This window comes from Oncorhynchus keta, unplaced genomic scaffold, assembly GCF_023373465.1.
Source record: "Oncorhynchus keta strain PuntledgeMale-10-30-2019 unplaced genomic scaffold, Oket_V2 Un_contig_777_pilon_pilon, whole genome shotgun sequence".
NCBI classification, from domain to species: domain Eukaryota; kingdom Metazoa; phylum Chordata; class Actinopteri; order Salmoniformes; family Salmonidae; genus Oncorhynchus; species Oncorhynchus keta.
The window spans coordinates 210,445-230,682 of record NW_026289673.1 but is presented as its reverse complement, the minus strand read 5'-3'; the positions used below and the strand labels follow the sequence as shown (position 1 = coordinate 230,682).

Here is a 20,238-nt window from a genome sequence, read left to right as displayed (position 1 = left end):
AGATGAAGAGATGGATGAAGGGTGTGAGAGGAGGGGATGGAGAGATGAAGGGAATGTATGGGGAGGGGATGAGAGATGAAGGAATGTGTTGAGAGAGAGGGATGGAGAGATGAAGGAATGTGTTGAGAGGAGGGATCTGAAGAGTATATGGGGGTGTTGATCTGAGGTGTATGGGGACCTGAAGAGATGAAGGGAATGTGTTGAGAGGTCAGGCTGATGGGGGTATATGAAGCTCTGTCAGATGAAGGGTGTATGGGTTGAGCTCTGTCAGGCTGATCTGAAGAGATGAAGGGGAATTAGCTCTGTCAGGCTGATCTGATCTGGAGGGGATGAAGGATGAAGGGTATATGGGGGCCTGCTTATGTGTTGAGAGGAGAGGATGAAGAGATCTGAAGGGAATGTGCTCTGAGAGGGGATGGGGATGAAGGCTGAATGTGTATGGGGACCTGCTTAGCTCTGAGGCTGATCTGGGGAGATGGGGGCCTGAAGCTGTGTTGATCTGAGGAGGGGATGAAGAGGCTGATCTGAAGGGTGTAACCTGTTAGCTCTGAGGCTGGGGATGGGGAGATGAAGCTCTGTCATGCTGATCTGATAGGGTAGGGGATTAGCTCTGTCAGGCTGATCTGAAGGTATGGGGAATGTGGCTGATCTGAGGATGGGGATGAAGCTCTGTCAGATCTGAAGGGTGTAATGTGTCTGAGGCTGGATAGGGGATGGACCTGAGATGAAGGCTGATCTGATAGGGTGTATGAGAGGAGGCTGATCTGATAGAGTGTAGGGGAATCTGTGATCTGATAGGAGGGGGCCTGATGCTCTGAGAGATGAAGGGGGCCTGATGAAGATCTGATAGAGGGTGTGTGATCTGAGAGGAGGTCAGGCTGATCTGATGGGTGTAGTCCTGCAGCTCTGGACAAGGGTTTTTGTGGCTGCTGATCTGATAGGGTGTATGGGGACCTGATTTCTGTCAGGCTGTGTATGGGGACCTCTTTGAGCCATAGGGGTGATAGGGTGTATGGGGACCTGCTTCTCCTAGCTCTGATCTGAAAGGGAATGATCTGATGTATGGGGACCTGCTTAGCTCTGCCATCCATCTGAGGGTGGCTGATAGAGGGGAGACCTGGATGTTAGGGACCTGCTTAGCTCTGTCAGGCTGATCTGATAGGGTGTATGGGGGCTGATCTGATAGGGTGTATGGGGACCTGCTTAGCTCTGTCAGGCTGATCTGATAGGGTGTATGGGGACCTGCTTAGCTCTGTCAGGCTGATCTGATAGGGTGTATGGGGACCTGCTTAGCTCTGTCAGGCTGATCTGATAGGGTGTATGGGACCTGCTGTATGGGGGGTGTATGGGGACCTGCTCTGTCAGGCTTAGCTCTGTCAGGCTGATCTGATAGGGTATATGGGGGCCTGATTAGCTCTGTCAGGCTGATCTGATAGGGTGTATGGGGACCTGCTTAGCTCTGTCAGGCCTGATCTGTCAGGCTGATCTGGGGTGTATGGGGACCTGCTTAGGGGATCTGATAGGGTGTATGGGGGCCTGCTTAGCTCTGTCAGGCTGATCTGATAGGGTGTATGGGGACCTGCTTAGCTCTGTCAGGCTGATCTGATAGGGTGTATGGGGACCTGCTTAGCTCTGTCAGGCTGATCTGATAGGGTGTATGGGGGCCTGATTAGCTCTGTCAGGCTGATCTGATAGGGTGTATGGGGACCTGCTTAGCTCTGTCAGGCTGATCTGATAGGGTGTATGGGGACCTGCTTAACTGTCAGGCTGATCTGATAGGGTGTATGGGGACCTGCTTAGCTCTGTCAGGCTGATCTGATAGGGTGTATGGGGACCTGCTTAGCTCTGTCAGGCTGATCTGATAGGGTGTATGGGGACCTGCTTAGCTCTGTCAGGCTGATCTGATAGGGTGTATGGGGACCTGCTTAGCTCTGTCAGGCTGATCTGATAGGGTGTATGGGGACCTGCTTAGCTCTGTCAGGCTGATCTGATAGGGTGTATGGGGGCCTGATTAGCTCTGTCAGGCTGAGCTCTGTCAGGCTGATCTGATAGGTGTATGGGGACCTGCTTAGCTCTGTCAGGCTGATCTGATAGGGTGTATGGGGACCTGCTTAGCTCTGTCAGGCTGATCTGATAGGGTGTATGGGGACCTGCTTAGCTCTGTCAGGCTGATCTGATAGGGTGTATGGGGACCTGCTTAGCTCTGTCAGGCTGATCTGATAGGGTGTATGGGGACCTGCTTAGCTCTGTCAGGCTGATCTGATAGGGTGTATGGGGACCTGCTTAGCTCTGTCAGGCTGATCTGATAGGGTGTATGGGGACCTGCTTAGCTCTGTCAGGCTGATCTGATAGGGTGTATGGGGACCTGCTTAGCTCTGTCAGGCTGATCTGATAGGGTGTATGGGGACCTGCTTAGCTCTGTCAGGCTGATCTGATAGGGTGTATCTGATAGGGTGTATGGGGGCCTGATTAGCTCTGCCAGACTGATCTGATAGGGTGTATGGGGACCTGCTTAGCTCTGTCAGGCTGATCTGATAGGGTGTATGGGGACCTGCTTAGCTCTGTCAGGCTGATCTGATAGGGTGTATGGGGACCTGCTTAGCTCTGTCAGGCTGATCTGATAGGGTGTATGGGGACACCCTGCTGGCCAGTGATAGCCCACCTGGGCCCCCTGCCTTCAAAGATTCACATCAGAAAGTTTGGGTGCATCTCATTCTATTCCCAGAAGCCTTCAAACTCAACTCTGGACCACAAACTAGTTCCACTGTGTTTTCTCTTTCATTGTTCCCCTCTAATCAGGGACTGATATAGACCTGAGACACCAGGTGGGTGCAATTAATTATCAGGTAGACCAGAAAACCAGCAGGCTCCAGATCTCGTAGGGTAAGAGTTGAACACCCCTGCCCTGTAGTGCACTGCTTTTGATCAGACTCCTATGGGCCCCGATCAAAAGTAGTGCACTATATAGGAAAGGGTGCTATTTGGGATGCAAACAATATCAGCTCTTTAAGTTGTGTAGGTGATGTTACTGATGTTCTTCTAGATGCTGTATTTCTCCTTAATGTTGTTGTTGTTATAACAACAAGGGTCTGTTCTCTCTCGGTCTCTTTGCGTGCAGAGCTTAGTGGCAGCTTGTTCCGTGTAACAGCCATATCACTCCAAGAGGACAAGCACCTGCCGATGACATTCTGAAGAGCAACGAATCGCTAATGCTAACCCATTTACATAGAGGACCATGCTTAAAATACACAGGAGAGAGTGTAGTTACACCACTATTCCTGTTTATCTGAGATTGAATCCCACATCCCCTGTGGGACAGCTAATTGGTGTACAGTGGAATTCTAATTTCCCTCGTTAGAAAAGTCAACTGGGCTTAAGAACAATGAATTAAATAATGTTACAACAGCAATGAGTAATGTGTTAGTTATACACATATTAAAGGAACCTATATTTAAAAACACTATCTGGATGTATAATGGTAAGATAAAACTACATTCCTATAAAATAGTGTTCACTGGGTGAAATTAAAGATAATCGGAATATTAGATACTCTGAATACTGCATATTAATTCAAATTACAGGAAGCATGTTTCCTCCACTAATCGTAGAAGCTGGACAAAGGATTTGATTGAACAAAGACAGTAATTCAGTTGATAGATATTTGAGATGGAAGTTTAGGGTCAGGAGGAGAACCAAAAGGAAGACTGTTTAATTCTCTAACGATACAGTGTATGAATCACAGGAGGCTGATGAGGGGAGGACTGTTTAATTCTCTAACGATACAGTGTATGAATCACAGGAGGCTGATGAGGGGAGGACTGTTTAATTCTCTAACGATACAGTGTATGAATCACAGGAGGCTGATGAGGGGAGAACTGTTTAATTCTCTAACGATACAGTGTATGAATCACAGGAGGCTGATGAGGGGAGGACTGTTTAATTCTCTAACGATACAGTGTATGAATCACAGGAGGCTGATGAGGGGAGAACTGTTTAATTCTCTAACGATACAGTGTATGAATCACAGGAGGCTGATGAGGGGAGAACTGTTTAATTCTCTAACGATACAGTGTATGAATCACAGGAGGCTGATGAGGGGAGGACTGTTTAATTCTCTAACGATACAGTGTATGAATCACAGGAGGCTGATGAGGGGAGGACTGTTTAATTCTCTAACGATACAGTGTCTGAATCACAGGAGGTTGATGAGGGGAGGACTGTTTAATTCTCTAACGATACAGTGTATGAATCACAGGAGGCTGCTGAGGGGAGAACTGTTTAATTCTCTAACGATACAGTGTACGAATCACAGGAGGCTGATGAGGGGAGAACTGTTTAATTCTCTAACGATACAGTGTATGAATCACAGGAGGCTGATGAGGGGAGAACTGTTTAATTCTCTAACGATACAGTGTATGAATCACAGGAGGCTGATGAGGGGAGGACTGTTTAATTCTCTAACGATACAGTGTATGAATCACAGGAGGCTGATGAGGGGAGAACTGTTTAATTCTCTAACGATACAGTGTATGAATCACAGGAGGCTGATGAGGGGAGGACTGTTTAATTCTCTAACGATACAGTGTATGAATCACAGGAGGCTGATGAGGGGAGGACTGTTTAATTCTCTAACGATACAGTGTATGAATCACAGGAGGCTGATGAGGGGAGGACTGTTTAATTCTCTAACGATACAGTGTATGAATCACAGGAGGCTGATGAGGGGAGGACTGTTTAATTCTCTAACGATACAGTGTCTGAATCACAGGAGGTGATGAGGGGAGACTGTTTAATTCTCTAACGATACAGTGTATGAATCACAGGAGGCTGGTCTGAGGGAGAACTGTTTAATTCTCTAACGATACAGTGTACGAATCACAGGAGGCTGATGAGGGGAGAACTGTTTAATTCTCTAACGATACAGTGTATGAATCACAGGAGGCTGATGAGGGGAGGACTGTTTAATTCTCTAACGATACAGTGTATGAATCACAGGAGGCTGATGAGGGGAGGACTGTTTAATTGAGAACGTGTTGAATCACAGGAGGCTGATGAGGGGAAGACTGTTTAATTCTCTAACGATACAGTGTATGAATCACAGGAGGCTGATGAGGGGAAGACTGTTTAATTCTCTAACGATACAGTGTATGAATCACAGGAGGCTGATGAGGGGAGGACTGTTTAATTCTCTAACGATACAGTGTATGAATGACAGGAGGCTGATGAGGGGAAGACTGTTTAATTCTCTAACGATACAGTGTATGAATCACAGGAGGCTGATGAGGGGAAGACTGTTTAATTCTCTAACGATACAGTGTATGAATCACAGGAGGCTGATGAGGGGAGGACTGTTTAATTCTCTAACGATACAGTGTATGAATCACAGGAGGCTGATGAGGGGAGGACTGTTTAATTCTCTAACGATACAGTGTATGAATCACAGGAGGCTGATGAGGGGAAGACTGTTTAATTCTCTAACGATACAGTGTATGAATCACAGGAGGCTGATGAGGGGAAGACTGTTTAATTCTCTAACGATACAGTGTATGAATCACAGGAGGCTGATGAGGGGAGGACTGTTTAATTCTCTAACGATACAGTGTATGAATCACAGGAGGCTGATGAGGGGAGGACTGTTTAATTCTCTAACGATACAGTGTATGAATCACAGGAGGCTGATGAGGGGAGGACTGTTTAATTCTCTAACGATACAGTGTATGAATCACAGGAGGCTGATGAGGGGAGGACTGTTTAATTCTCTAACGATACAGTGTATGAATCACAGGAGGCTGATGAGGGGAAGACTGTTTAATTCTCTAACGATACAGTGTATGAATCACAGGAGGCTGATGAGGGGAAGACTGTTTAATTCTCTAACGATACAGTGTATGAATCACAGGAGGCTGATGAGGGGAGGATGGCTCATAATACTGTCCAAAACATGGAGTGGTATTAAATACATGGAGATCATGTGTCTGATGTATTTGAAAACATTCCACTTATTCCACTCCAACCATTACCACTTCCTCCCCAATTAAGGTGCTACCAACCTCCTGTGGTATGAACGTAATCCTGAAGAAACATAATCTCCATGTCCTTCAGTTAGACAACTTTAAAAGACCTTTAAGAGATCGTGCCTTGTGTTTCATTCCCAGGCACACAGCCAGATGTGCATCCCCATATTAATCAGGCAGCAGTCTCTCTAATGAGGGAGAAGGATTAGCCTATCACTGTCTGGAGACGGAGGCTGATGGGGTGGGGGGTGGTGAGGCTGCTGACTGGGGTCTCGGAGAGGGGCTTACTTCTGGGTCATATTCATTCGGAACCAAACGGAAGAAAATGGACTGAAACTATAAGTGATTATACCTGAACACACCCAATATAAAAAAAGTGTCCTAATGAATACGACCTTGTTTTTGGGGGAGGGGGGTGTGGGGAGTGGTTGTTATGATCTTTGACCCTCTCCCCCTCTTGTTCCCTAGTGTGTCAGCATCAGAGGAGAGGAGAGAGGAGCGTGGGGAGTGTAGTGGGTCCAGGGTGGTGCCCTGTCCCTATCTGAAGGAGGCGGAGAGTGCGTCTATCCCGTTACTGCGTCAGCGATGAGCAAATACACGACACGATGCAAACGCTCCGCTCCAGGGACCGGCCCCCCCACTCCGGGTATATAAGGGTCAGTCCTGCACCTTCAGGAGAAGTGTCCCGCTGTCTGTTCCAGCTGTACTCCCTCTACTGTACACTCCTCTCCTCTACTGTTATCAGACTGTTGAGCCCAGCCTGTGTGGACTGACTGAAGGTAATTGAACTTTGTGTGGCTATTTATTCTTCTAATTTTTCTGCTGTGAGGTCGCTGTGGTTATCAGTAAAGAAGCTTAATGAACACTTGAAGCATGGGACTGATTCCTTGCACAATGGGTTCTCTACAATTGAAGTACAGGGTTTAAGTTCAGGTCAATAATCCAACTGGGTTCCAGTCAATTATGTGAGGACGTAATTGTGTTTTTCATATGAAATCTGTCTTGAATTAATGTAGACATTCATTCACTGTAGCTAGTTTGAGAAATGATGGTGTGTCCTGACTCCTGTTTAATATCTGATGTATTATTGCTGCCTGAATAAACCTTCCTTTGGAATGCTGTTCTTCTATATTTGTTTTAATTCTATACAACCCAGACAGTTCTTGTTTGTTGAATCTACATGAATTATTCACTAGTCCATTGCTGGTATGAAGACATCTTCACCCGGGAGAGAACTTTTCAATGGCTCTTTAAACAGAGAAGAGTCTGTTTTTTCTGCCTCTGAGGCGTCTTATGGTAGAAAAGTTCATTCTCCTGACTGGAAGCTGAAGAAGCCGATAACATGGATCGCTGCCTAATTGTGTTGGTTCTTTCCTCCAGGATTATATTTCAACAGGAAAGACTCATCCATCAGTATTACTTCCCTACAACTTATATGACTGGTCAATTCATATTGGGTGGGAAAGGGCACATTCATTTTGTTTTAACAAAATGTATTGTTTTGGCTAATTGCCTTCTACCCCTGTGCTGCATAATGCAACAAATACGTTTCAGTTGTGTCACGAGAAAAAATATCATGGTATTCCTTGTAAAACATATATTTTTTAAATACACTCAAATGTAATACAGATCTATGCAGAGATGTTAATTCATGTTCTCTTTTGATGCTAATCTTTTCTGATGTTCTGTCCATCTCTCTCTCTGTGTCCCCTCCCTCTCTCTGTGTCCCCTCCCTGTGCCCCCTCCCTCTCTCTGTGTCCCCCCCTCCCTCTCTCTGTGTCCCCTCCCTCTCTCTGTGCCCCCTCCCTCTCTCTGTGCCCCCTCCCTCTCTCTGTGCCCCCTCCCTCTCTCTGTGCCCCCTCCCTCTCTCTGTGCCCCCTCCGTCAGCAATGAATGCAGGCATCTGTGTATGTGTACTGCTGGCTGCGTTCTCTGGCAGCAGTTTGGGGCGCCCATCGCACTCGCAGGATGAGGACAAGCCTGAGCCCCCCCAGCTCGACAGCGTTATGTCTCCCCAACACACACGTCACACCCGTTCAGCACCCTCCAGTGGCCAGCTCATCCCCTTCTCCAAACCGGCAGAGGACGAGGCAGAGGACCCCCGCATCAGCCTGCGTGAACTACTGGGAAGACTGATATCCAGGAAAGGTAAGCCATGGCATCTGTTACATGTTTGTTCAAGTAAAATAGACCAATGTTAAAGGTTTGTTCCTAAATATCATATTCTAGGGTTGTATGTTATCACAATCCTGGTATTTCTCACTCATGAACTAAGTCACCAATTATATTAAGTCATGTATTAAGTCACCGTATTCTCTATGTAGTGCACTACTTTGAACAGGGCACATAGCACTCTGATCAAAAGTAATGCACTATTTAGGGAATAGGGTACCATTTGGGACTCAAGACAGTAACCTTGTATGAGTTTTGGATTGGCATCATCTGCACTCTGATAGCTTTCCCATCTCTATAGTTAAAGCACTTTTCCTCTGAGAAGGAAGAGAAGTCCCACAGTACGAGAGACAGACATGGAGGAGAAAGTTGATAGTGGGAATTATCCAGACTCAGAGGAGGCCTTCCCCCCAGTGGTTTTCATCACGTAACAGAGAGATGAAGAAATATGAGATTGTTAGAGAAAGAAAGCCTCCCTCCATCCTTCCTCTCTCTCCTCTGTCATCATTCATCTCTCTGGGTGTTGTCACAATCCAGTCATGGCTGTGTCATGCTGCTGTTGTCTGTCCCTGCTCAAACTGGACTTTTAGACTTTTATAAACAATCAAATAAATGGCTATATTTTGCCATTTTAAAAGGAACTCTACAAACTTTGTGTAGGTTAGTGCGGTTTGTAGATATCCTTAACTCCTCTGAAGAGGGCCAGAACGTTGTGTAGGTTAGTGCGGTTTGTAGATATCCTTAACTCCTCTGAAGAGGGCCAGAACATCTGTACACATAATAATGAACATTTACACACAGAAGTACATGCCAAAGAATCAAACAGTCAGTGTCTCCAGTGGATTCATAATGACGGCTGGCACCAGTCCCTGGGATGATGCTGAGCGGATGATGCTGAGCGGATGTTGCTGAGCGGATGTTGCTGAGCGGATGTTGCTGAGCGGATGATGCTGAGCGGATGATGCTGAGCGGATGTTGCTGAGCGGATGTTGCTGAGCGGATGTTGCTGAGCGGATGTTGCTGAGCGGATGTTGCTGAGCGGATGTTGCTGAGCGGATGATGCTGAGCGGATGATGCTGAGCGGATGTTGCTGAGCGGATGATGCTGAGCGGATGATGCTGAGCGGATGTTGCTGAGCGGATGTTGCTGAGCGGATGTTGCTGAGCGGATGTTGCTGAGCGGATGTTGCTGAGCGGATGTTGCTGAATGGTTCCATCAGATAGCTAGCCAACACTGATTTAGTCAATTAACAAGTGTTCATTTGTTTTAATCCAATAGTTCTTCCCTGATCCCTGGAACATAAAATGTTTAAGAAACATGTTCTGATCCAACATACCAAGGAGTTGTGTTATCCTAGGAATAATTATATTATATTCTTTCATCTAATGATACAATCAAATTAACAAGGTTATACCCACAGGAGACTCCAGTGCCTGTTACAGTAGAGATGCTGTGACATCTGCCAGACAGAAATATATATTATATCCATGAGAATATAATGTAGTATTTAAAAGGGCAATCTGGGATTCAAACAATGCACAAGCGCCATTTCTTTGGTAAAAAGCTGAAGGATTGTGCTGGAGAAAAGTAACCCCTCAAATTCCCTGGTTTCAGGATCATTGCAGAGGAGCTCATCTCTGAGCAGCAGAGCCAGCGGTCCGGGTCCCAGCCACAAGATAAAGGACAGAGACTACCTGGGCTGGATGGACTTCGGACGCCGCAGTGCAGAGGAGTACGAGGAGTACTCCTCATAGAAACAGACACCACTAAATCCATCTCAATTATCAGAAAACTAAAAAAATCATTGTCCCCAACAGCTAGATTTATTATGATGTATTTGATGTAAATGTGTTTGTAAAACTGATATGAAGCAATATATATATATATATACAGTACGTATACAGATTTTTGAAGAAAACAAAAAGGTTTGATGCTTTTCTTACATGTACCCTATACACAGTCCCATGTCCTTAAAACACACAGATACCTAATCAGAGAGATTTTGTAGTAGAATCAACCAAGTCTGCATTATATATAACATCCTTCTCCATAGTGTTTCCAAGCACTAAGGCCTTGGGCTCATTGTATTCCTAAGTGCCATGCAGTCTAGTGCGTTTAGTGGGCTCATGGCTTGCTCTATTTGTCATTTACAAATAATGTTACACAACGGCTCATCTGACTCATATTTGCTCCCCCATTATGCTGGACCACAGTTGGCACACATTGTTCACAGCTCTAGTCATCACTGAGCCACAGAGATGCAGCAACATACAGCAAGATCCTCCTCTTAATGCAGAAGGTACAGGGAGGTTAGACCGTGAGAGACGACAGTGGGTGTATTAGCAGCACACACAATTTAGGTCTGAAAGTGATACCTCCCTGAGCAACTTGTCTTCTTATGGACCCACTGTACCTACAGCAGCCCAGCACATCACTCGGACTGAATTAAAGAGCAAGAGCGTTTTTGTTCACAAGCCGTCCTCCAAATCTACTTTTTCAGACACACGGCCTTAGAGTGTGATTGTAGCGGCAATAACAGAGGCAATATCACATCTCAGTCACTAAATAGATCAACCGGAACACAGAGGAGACAAATAGAGCCTGGGTTTTTACATTAGACAAAGCACGCAGCTTAACAAATATTGGATGGAGTACCACTTGGGTGCATTGGAGAGACAATGGCTTGGCTTGGATTGCACTGTTGTGAGCATAAAGCTTGACTAGCGCTGCACTAACGCTAGCGCAGGTGTCCCTCAATGAGCTGATTTAATTATTTGCGACAGGTTTTTTCGTTGTGGGATGGGAGGCAGGAGGCGGAGGAGGGGAGGATGAGAGGAAGCAGAGGAGGGGAGAAGGGGAGGGGGAGGAGGGGAGAAGGGGAGGGTGAGGAGGAGGAGGAGGGGAGAAGGGGAGGGTGAGGAGGAGGAGGAGGAGGAGGGGAGAAGGGGAGGATGAGCGGAGGTGGAGAATGGGAGGAGGGGGGGGGATCAGGAGAGGTGAAGGAGGGGAGAATGGTGGCAGAGAGCAGGCAGAGGGGAGGATGAGGGGAGGCAGAGGAGGGGAGAAAGAGGATGAGGGGAAGTGGAGGAGAAGAAGAGGATGAGGAGAAGGGGAGGATGAGGAGGAGGAGGATGAGGGGAGGTGGAGGAGAAGAGGAGGATGAGGGGAGGTGGAGGAGAAGGGGAGGATGAGGAGAAGGGGAGGATGAGGAGAAGGGGAGAATGAGGAGAAGGGGAGATGAGGAGAAGGGGAGGATGAGGAGAAGAGGATGAGGAGAGGTGGAGGATGAGGGGAAGTGGAGGAGAAGAGGAGGATGAGGGGAGGTGGAGGAGAAGAGGATGAGGAGAAGGGGAGGATGAGGAGGGAGTAGGGAGGGATCTGTTGCATAATAAAGCATGGCAATAAAATACAGAAAAACATGAAACATCTGCTGCTGCTGCTGCTGCTGCTGCTGGGCAATTACATGTATTGGTGCCCATTTACAACAGACAGTGGCTAACTGCTGGGTCCACATTAGGCTCAATGAGATGCTAGAAGGTTGGGACTGGGGATGGTGAGACCCCACAGGGAGACAGTGATTTGACAGACCTAGAGAGAGATGGCAGGTAGGGGGGATTATGTAGGACCACTAAACATTTCGGAAAACTTGTGCAGATCCCAAAAAGGATGAATCATTTCAGTTCTTTGAATATTTTTTTGGGCATCAACAACCTCCTTTGAAGTCTATGATAATGCAAGTCAAACGTCAATTTGATCATCAATTGGTTTCTAAGACACTAAAAATATCACTAAGAAAATGTGAATATGTTGAATAGACCAAGAGCTCCAGCATATTTCATTGAACGACCTTATAATAATGCATAAACAAATCGACATAAATAATTAATTGGGGGGGGGTGTTGCATATTCCAACTCCCCCTAAGACACCCGAAGGGAGTGGAATCATGGCCATTGTCACCATTGTACAGCACCCCTGGAGCAATTAGGGTTAAGTGCCTTGCTCAAGGGCACAGTGACAGATGAATTATTTCACCTTGTCGGCTCCGGTATTCGAACCAGCAATGTTTCAGTTACTGACATAATGCCTTAACCATGAGGCTACCTGCTACGTTGTATCCATCTGTGAATATCAAGTGGCTTGTTGTTCAAGTGGATGTGTGATCATACCAGATGTTCCCACTAATTACAAACAAAAGAGAGGACTTCCTTGAACATGGAGAAAGTGGCACTGAAAGAGCACTTAGGGGAACAGCTGAATGAGTAGTGGGTTTATTTCTGCTGCTGTCTGTAGTAACGGACCCTCAACACAATGCACTTGGTTCCAACAACACTGAAATTCTCAAATAGTCATCTAATTGCATGAAACTGAGGACAAGATCTTTCTCATGTGAACACGTGTTGTAGCTCGGTCCATATTGTCCTCATAAAGCTGTGTGGGAACCAGTATGGTGAAACACCATGAAACTGAGGACAAGATCTTTCTCATGTGAACACGTGTTGTAGCTCGGTCCATATTGTCCTCATAAAGCTGTGTGGGCACCAGTATGGTGAAACACCATGAAACTGAGGACAAGATCTTTCCCATGTGATCTTTCCCATGTCCTCATAAAGCTGTGTGGGCACCAGTATGGTGAAACACCATGAAACTGAGGACAAGATCTTTCTCATGTGAACACGTGTTGTAGCTCGGTCCATATTGTCCTCATAAAGCTGTGTGGGAACCAGTATGGTGAAACACCATGAAACTGAGGACAAGATCTTTCTCATGTGAACACGTGTTGTAGCTCGGTCCATATTGTCCTCATAAAGCTGTGTGGGAACCAGTATGGTGAAACACCATGAAACAACAGTTGTCAAGTACATGTCTTCAAACACGGTTCATTATCATGAGGATTTCTGGTGATTTGTGCTCCAAACATGGTGTTATTATTTTGTCTGTAGTGAACTCCAACCAACACTACATAGACGGATAAATAAAAGACATGAAAGCAAGCAGTTCATATCAATTGTTTTATTGATAATAGCCTTTTTTTTGCAAATTGGTGCTTTTGAAATTCTGGAACACAAAACCCTTGTTTTTAAACCAGTGTTCTGACCACTTCATGGCATGAACAACATTTTGTCCCTTATATATATATATATTCTAGTTTATTAAAAAAGAGTTAACATGGCTAAATACATTGCATACATACCATTTACAATGTACAAGTAGTATAATAATAATTCCCTTTGTGGTTGAAATGCAGTAAAAGCATCCTTTAAATCAACAGACACATATGGACATATTTTCTGCTGTTAATCAATACATTCAAAGGCTATTCAAGTTACACACAATGTCAGCAAGGACCAATCTCTACTTTTGTCAGGAGTTAATGATAAATACTAGGCGTTTCTTCTTTATTTCAACACATATACTGCATCTATCCAAGATGTAATGAGAGCTCATCTTCTCTGCAGTTCAAGTTAAAACTCGAGGAGGATGATAACCTCAGAACACAAAGCAGTTGTCTGCTCATACCAGGGAGGAACCAGACAGATCAGTCAGTCCAACAACAATGGAACTATGTAAAGTATGAGGCACTAGGACGTATTCCCTCCATCTCTCCGTTCCACAACTTCATTTACAGTACAGTGGCTTTAGTTTAAAGCTAACAGTTCACTCACCAAAGCTTGTTACCAGAAAGATGAAAGTCAGAAGAAAAAGCTAACTTGTATAATGTTTCTCTCATAAAAGTCAACCGCGTCCCTCCCAGAGAACTCTTCTACACACCTTTTGTATTGGGAGACAGCAGTTAGTGGGCCCTGGATGAAATGTCCTGTATATCTGATTATCACCTTAACCAAATGACTCCTTTCTTAGACTATCTAGGCCTATAGGTAAATCCTTCTACAACGTTATACACACACACATGCTCACATACTCGCACTGCACACAAATGTCTATAAATCATGTTGGTCTGTTACAATGTATCCAAGTTCAAACCACAGCTTATTCATTCACGGCAAACATCCATGCATCCCTCTTAGCTTCAAGTGTGGATCCTTCCCACTCTTTATTTGGATCAACTTTGAGGTGAATAACATGTGTTGTTGCCCAGTATTGTGCTAGCTAGTAGTATAAATACTGTACCTCCAACATTTCATTTCCTCAATAAAGGTCTTCGTTATGTGCATATTGTCATGATGTCACTGAACACCCTTAAATACCACTTAAGGTGTGATCGTTGGTACTGCTTGCCACTCATTAGCTAATTAACAAGAAGAGACAGTGCTTTATCTCTACATGTATACGTTTAGACCTGGGAATAAAATAGATGTTTAATATGAGTTTACCTGGGCTTGGAAGTGCTCCGTTTCCTAAACAGATAACAGGTGCTACAGTACATCTGCTTCAGCCTACCGATCTGCAGGGCCAATCAACAATTAAACAATAACACATCATGGTACTATTTACTGAGGCTTGTAAGCAGAGAGAAAAGAGGACAGAGGAGAGGAGCGGACAGGACAGGAAAGGAAAGGAGAGAGAGACAGAATAGAGAAAGAGAGGACAGGAGAGGAGAGAGAGACAGACTAGAGAAAGAGAGGACAGGAGAGGAGAGAGAGACAGAATAGAGAAAGAGAGGACAGGAGAGGAGAGAGAGACAGAATAGAGAAAGAGGACAGGAGAGGAGAAACAGAATAGAGAAAGAGGACAGGAGAGAAGAGAGAGCGAGACAGAATAGAGAAAGAGGACAGGAGAGAAGAGAGAGAGACAGAATAGAGAAAGAGGACAGGAGAGAAGAGAGAGACAGAATAGAGAAAGAGGACAGGAGAGAAGAGACAGAATAGAGAAAGAGGACAGGAGAGAAGAGAGAGCGAGACAGAATAGAGAAAGGAAGACAAAATAATTAGCATTGATACAAAATGCACTGTAAAAAGAAAGGGCATCTCTTTCAGGCACAGAGTTGATTTGTCATAGACCGGGGACTCATACAGCAGCTATATATACATCCAACTCATCTGACAGGTGACAGACAGAAGAGAAAAGTCAACATTCATTCATCCATCACTGAGACTAGTCTGTCTGGGGAGCTTGGAGGAAGAAGCCAGGAGCATGTCTGTGGGGCTTTGGGGCCCCGGGCCCTTCATAGCCATGCCGGCCCCTACCATGGCCGGGTAGCTGCGGTTACGGCGGATGCCTGCGTTCAGAGCGGGGCCGAGGCCCCCTATGGGACTGGTCACCACAGAAGGGCAGAAGTGGGAAGGGCGGTGGAGGCCGCTGAGGGGTCCCAGCATGGTGGGCCCCGTGGCCCCTGTTACAGAGGGGCCGGCCCCAGCCACGCTGAAGCGCTTCAGCTTGTCCACCAGCTTCAGATTGTGGACGCTGACGTCAGTCTGACACTCGCTGTCTGCTGACTCACTGCTCTGGGCCTCTGCCCTCACCTCCTTCAGGATGGAGCTGGCCGGCTTCGATGCCAGGAAGTTGTCATAGGGCGGGGCGCTAGGACTGAGTTCGAAGGGGCCCACGGGGCTGCTGGGTTTGGCACAGAGGGAGCGGTGGGTTGGGGAGTTGGGCGGCGTGGAGGGTAGGGTGTCGGGGGGCCGCGGCGGTAGAAGCGACGGTAGCCCCCCAGTGGGGATGGAGGTGCTACAGTCTGCCCGGTCCCAGCTCTGAGGGTTGTAGACTGCTGCAGAGATGCCTCGCTCCTGGAGGAGCCGCACCAGACCTCCACTAGTGCTCATTGTCTTAGTGGAGTCTCTCAGGTTGGTGAAGGACTCGGCTGCCAGGCTGAGGCGGCGCGGGGTGCAAGGAGTTGAGCAGGGGGTAGATCTGACGCTGCTGCTGCTGGTCATGATGCAGGAGGCAGTAGGGCCCGACATAAGGCTGAAAGAGGGAGATGAGAGGGACACACACAGACCGTCACACACCGCTATACAGTCTTCCATACAGTCAGCTATACTGCTACACAGTCAGCCATACAGCCATACTGCTATACAGTCAGCCATACAGCTATACAGTCAGCCATACAGTCTTCCATACAGTCAGCCATACTGCTATATAGTCAGCCATACAGTCAGCTATACTGCTATACAGTCAGCCATACAGTCAACCATACTGCTACACAGTCAGCCATACTGCTATACAGTCAGCCATACTGCTATACAGTGAGCCATACTGCTATACAGTCAGCCATACCATACTGCTATACAGTCAGCCATACTGCTATACAGTCAGCCATACTGCTATACAGTCACTCATACAGTCAGCTATACTGCTATACAGTCAGCCATACAATCAGCCATACTGCTATACAGTGAGCCATACTGCTATACAGTCAGCCATACTGCTATACAGTGAGCCATACTGCTATACAGTGAGCCATACTGCTATACAGTCAGCCATACTGCTATACAGTCAGCCATACTGCTATACAGTCAGTCATACAGTCAGCCATACTGCTATACAGTCAGCCATACTGCTATACAGTGAGCCATACTGCTATACAGTGAGCCATACTGCTATACAGTCAGCCATACTGCTATACAGTCAGCCATACTGCTATACAGTCAGCCATACTGCTATACAGTGAGCCATACTGCTATACAGTCAGGCATACAGTCAGCCATACTGCTATACAGTCAGCAATACAGTCAGCTATACAGTCAGCCATACTGCTATACAGTCAGCCATACTGCTATACAGTCAGCCATACTGCTATACAGTCAGCCATACAGTCAGCCATACTGCTATACAGTCAGCCATACAGTCAGCTATACAGTCAGCTATACAGCTATACAGTCAGCTACACAGTCAGCTATACTGCTATACAGTCATTCATAGCGCCATACAGTCAGCAACACAGCTATACAGTCAGCCACACCGCTATACAGTCAGCCACACCGCTATACAGTCAGCCACACCGCTATACAGTCAGCCACACAGCTATACAGTCAGCCATACAGTCAGCCATACTGCTATACAGTCAGCCACACAGCTATACAGTCAGCCATACAGTCAGCCACACCGCTATACAGTCAGCCACACCGCTATACAGTCAGCCACACAGTCAGCTATCCTGTTATACAGTCACAAATACAGTCAGCTATACTGCCATACAGTTAGCAATACAGTCAGCCATACAGTCAGCCACACCGCTATACAGTCAGCCACACCGCTATACAGTCAGCCACACCGCTATACAGTCAGCCACACCGCTATACAGTCAGCCACACAGTCAGCTATACTGCCATACAGTCAGCCATACTGCCATACAGTCAGCAATATAGTCAGCTATACTGCTAGCCATAGCGCTACACAGTCAGCCATTGTGCTATACATTCAGCCATACTGCAATACAGTCAGCCATACCGCTATACAGTCAGCCACACAGCTATACAGTCAGCCACACAGCTATACAGTCAGCCACACAGCTATACAGTCAGCCACACAGCTATAGTCAGCCACACCGCTATACAGTCAGCCACACCGCTATACAGTCAGCCACACAGCTATACAGTCAGCCACACAGCTATACAGTCAGCCACACAGCTATACAGTCAGCCACACAGCTATACAGTCAGCCACACAGCTATACAGTCAGCCATACCGCTATACAGTCAGCCACACCGCTATACAGTCAGCCACACCGCTATACAGTCAGCCACACAGTCAGCTATCCTGTTATACAGTCAGCAATACAGTCAGCTATACTGCGAGCCATAGCGCTACACAGTCAGCCATTGTGCTATACATTCAGCCATACTGCAATACAGTCAGCTATACAGTCAGCCATACTGCTATACAGTCAGCCATACTGCTTTCCAGTCAGCCAGTCAGCCATACTGCTATACAACTATACAGTCAGCCATACTGCTATACAGTCAGCCATACAGCTATACAGTCAGCCATACTGCTATACAGTCAGCCATACTGCTATACAGTCAGCCATACTGCTATACAGTCAGCCATACTGCTATACAGTCAGCCATACTGCTATACAGTCAGCCATACTGCTATACAGTCAGCCATACTGCTATACAGTCAGCCACACTGCTATACAGTCAGCCACACTGCTATACAGTCAGCCACACTGCTATACAGTTAGCCACACAGTCAGCCATAGTGCTATACAGTCAGCCACACTGCTATACAGTCACCCATACTGCTATACAGTCAGCCACAGTCAGCCATACTGCTATACAGTCAGCCATACTGCTATACAGTCAGCCATACTGCTATACAGTCAGCCATACTGCTATACAGTCACCCATACTGTTATACAGTCAGCCACAGTCAGCCATACTGTTATACAGTCAGCCATACTGCTATACAGTCAGCCATACTGCTATACAGTCAGCCATACTGCTATACAGTCAGCCACAGTCAGCCATACTGCTATACAGTCAGCCACAGCCAGCCACACTGCTATACAGTCAGCCACACTGCTATACAGTCAGCCACACTGCTATACAGTCAGCCACACAGCTATACAGTCAGCCACACTGCTATACAGTCAGCCACACAGTCAGCCATAGTGCTATACAGTCAGCCACACTGCTATACAGTCAGCCACAGTCAGCTATACTGTTATACAGTCAGCTATACTGTTATACAGTCAGCTTTACAGTCAGCTATACTGCTATACATTCTGCCACACAGTCAGCCACACAGTCAGCTATACAGTCAGCCACACAGTCAGCCACACAGTCAGCTATACAGTCAGCTATACAGTCAGCTACACCGCTATACAGTCAGCCACACAGTCAGCTATCCTGTTATACAGTCACAAATACAGTCAGCTATACTGCCATACAGTTAGCAATACAGTCAGCTATACTGCTATACAGTTAGCAATACAGTCAGCTATACTGCCATACAGTTAGCAATACAGTCAGCTATACTGCCATACAGTCAGCCATACAGTCAGCCATACAGTCAGCCATACAGTCAGCCATACAGTCAGCCATACAGTCAGCTATACTGCCATACAGTCAGCCACACAGTCAGCCACAGTCAGCTATCCTGTTATACAGTCAGCTATACTGCGATACACTCAGCCATACTGCTATACAGTCAGCCACACCGCCAGCTATCCTGTTATACAGTCAGCAATACAGTCAGCTATACTGCCATACAGTCAGCCATACTGCCATACAGTCAGCAATATAGTCAGCTATACTGCCATACAGTCAGCCATACTGCCATACAGTCAGCAATATAGTCAGCTATACTGCTAGCCATAGCGCTACACAGTCAGCCATTGCGCTATACATTCAGCCATACTGCAATACAGTCAGCTATACAGTCAGCCATACTGCTATACAGTCAGCCATACTGCTATACAGTAAGCCATAGCGCTATACAGTCAGCCATAGCGCTATACTGCTAGCCATAGCGCTACACAGTCAGCCATTGCGCTATACATTCAGCCATACTGCAATACAGTCAGCTATACAGTCAGCCATACTGCTATACAGTCAGCCATACTGCGATACACTCAGCCATACTGCTATACAGTCAGCCACACCGCCAGCTATCCTGTTATACAGTCAGCAATACAGTCAGCTATACTGCCATACAGTCAGCCATACTGCCATACAGTCAGCAATATAGTCAGCTATACTGCCATACAGTCAGCCATACTGCCATACAGTCAGCAATATAGTCAGCTATACTGCTAGCCATAGCGCTACACAGTCAGCCATTGCGCTATACATTCAGCCATACTGCAATACAGTCAGCTATACAGTCAGCCATACTGCTATACAGTCAGCCATACTGCTATACAGTAAGCCATAGCGCTATACAGTCAGCCACACCGCTATACAGTCAGCCACACAGTCAACTATCCTGTTATACAGTCAGCAATACAGTCAGCTATACAGTTAGCAATACAGTCAGCTATACTGCCATACAGTCAGCCATACTGCCATACAGTCAGCAATATAGTCAGCTATACTGCTAGCCATAGCGCTACACAGTCAGCCATTGTGCTATACATTCAGCCATACTGCAATACAGTCAGCCATACCGCTATACAGTCAGCCACACAGCTATACAGTCAGCCACACA

The 20,238-nt window shown here is 46.4% G+C and overlaps 2 protein-coding genes across 12 annotated transcripts in view; one reads left to right on the top strand and one right to left on the bottom strand.

Moving 5' to 3' along the window:
- Window positions 1-6,694: 6,694 nt before the first annotated feature.
- Window positions 6,695-11,019, top strand: ccka (cholecystokinin a). Its single transcript, XM_035760822.2, has 3 exons — window positions 6,695-6,793; window positions 7,902-8,162; window positions 9,801-11,019. Exons 2-3 carry the CDS (start codon window positions 7,904-7,906, stop codon window positions 9,938-9,940), a joined length of 399 nt encoding a protein of 132 aa, XP_035616715.2. The 5' UTR covers window positions 6,695-6,793; window positions 7,902-7,903; the 3' UTR covers window positions 9,941-11,019.
- A 2,163-nt stretch (window positions 11,020-13,182) lies between these two features.
- The window catches only part of trak1a (trafficking protein, kinesin binding 1a), a 97,493-nt gene continuing 90,437 nt past the window's right edge, over window positions 13,183-20,238 (bottom strand). For 9 of the 11 annotated variants that reach the window (XM_052511981.1, XM_052511983.1, XM_052511975.1 and 6 more), the window contains one exon: window positions 13,183-16,050. In XM_052511981.1, the coding sequence (XP_052367941.1) occupies window positions 15,225-16,050 (826 nt within the window). In that variant the 3' untranslated portion in view covers window positions 13,183-15,224. The remainder of the gene's footprint in view (window positions 16,051-20,238) is intronic. The other 2 variants (XM_052511985.1, XM_052511984.1) reach the window with 1 other exon arrangement.

What these genes read in the sequence shown, in the direction of transcription:
- ccka (XM_035760822.2), top strand. Translation starts at nt 7,904, where the DNA reads ATGAATGCAGGCATCTGTGTATGTGTACTGCTGGCTGCGTTCTCTGGC. An exon ending in AAGACTGATATCCAGGAAAG is followed by an intron (nt 8,163 to 9,800) that starts GTAAGCCATGGC and finishes CCCTGGTTTCAG; the next exon opens with GATCATTGCAGAGGAGCTCA.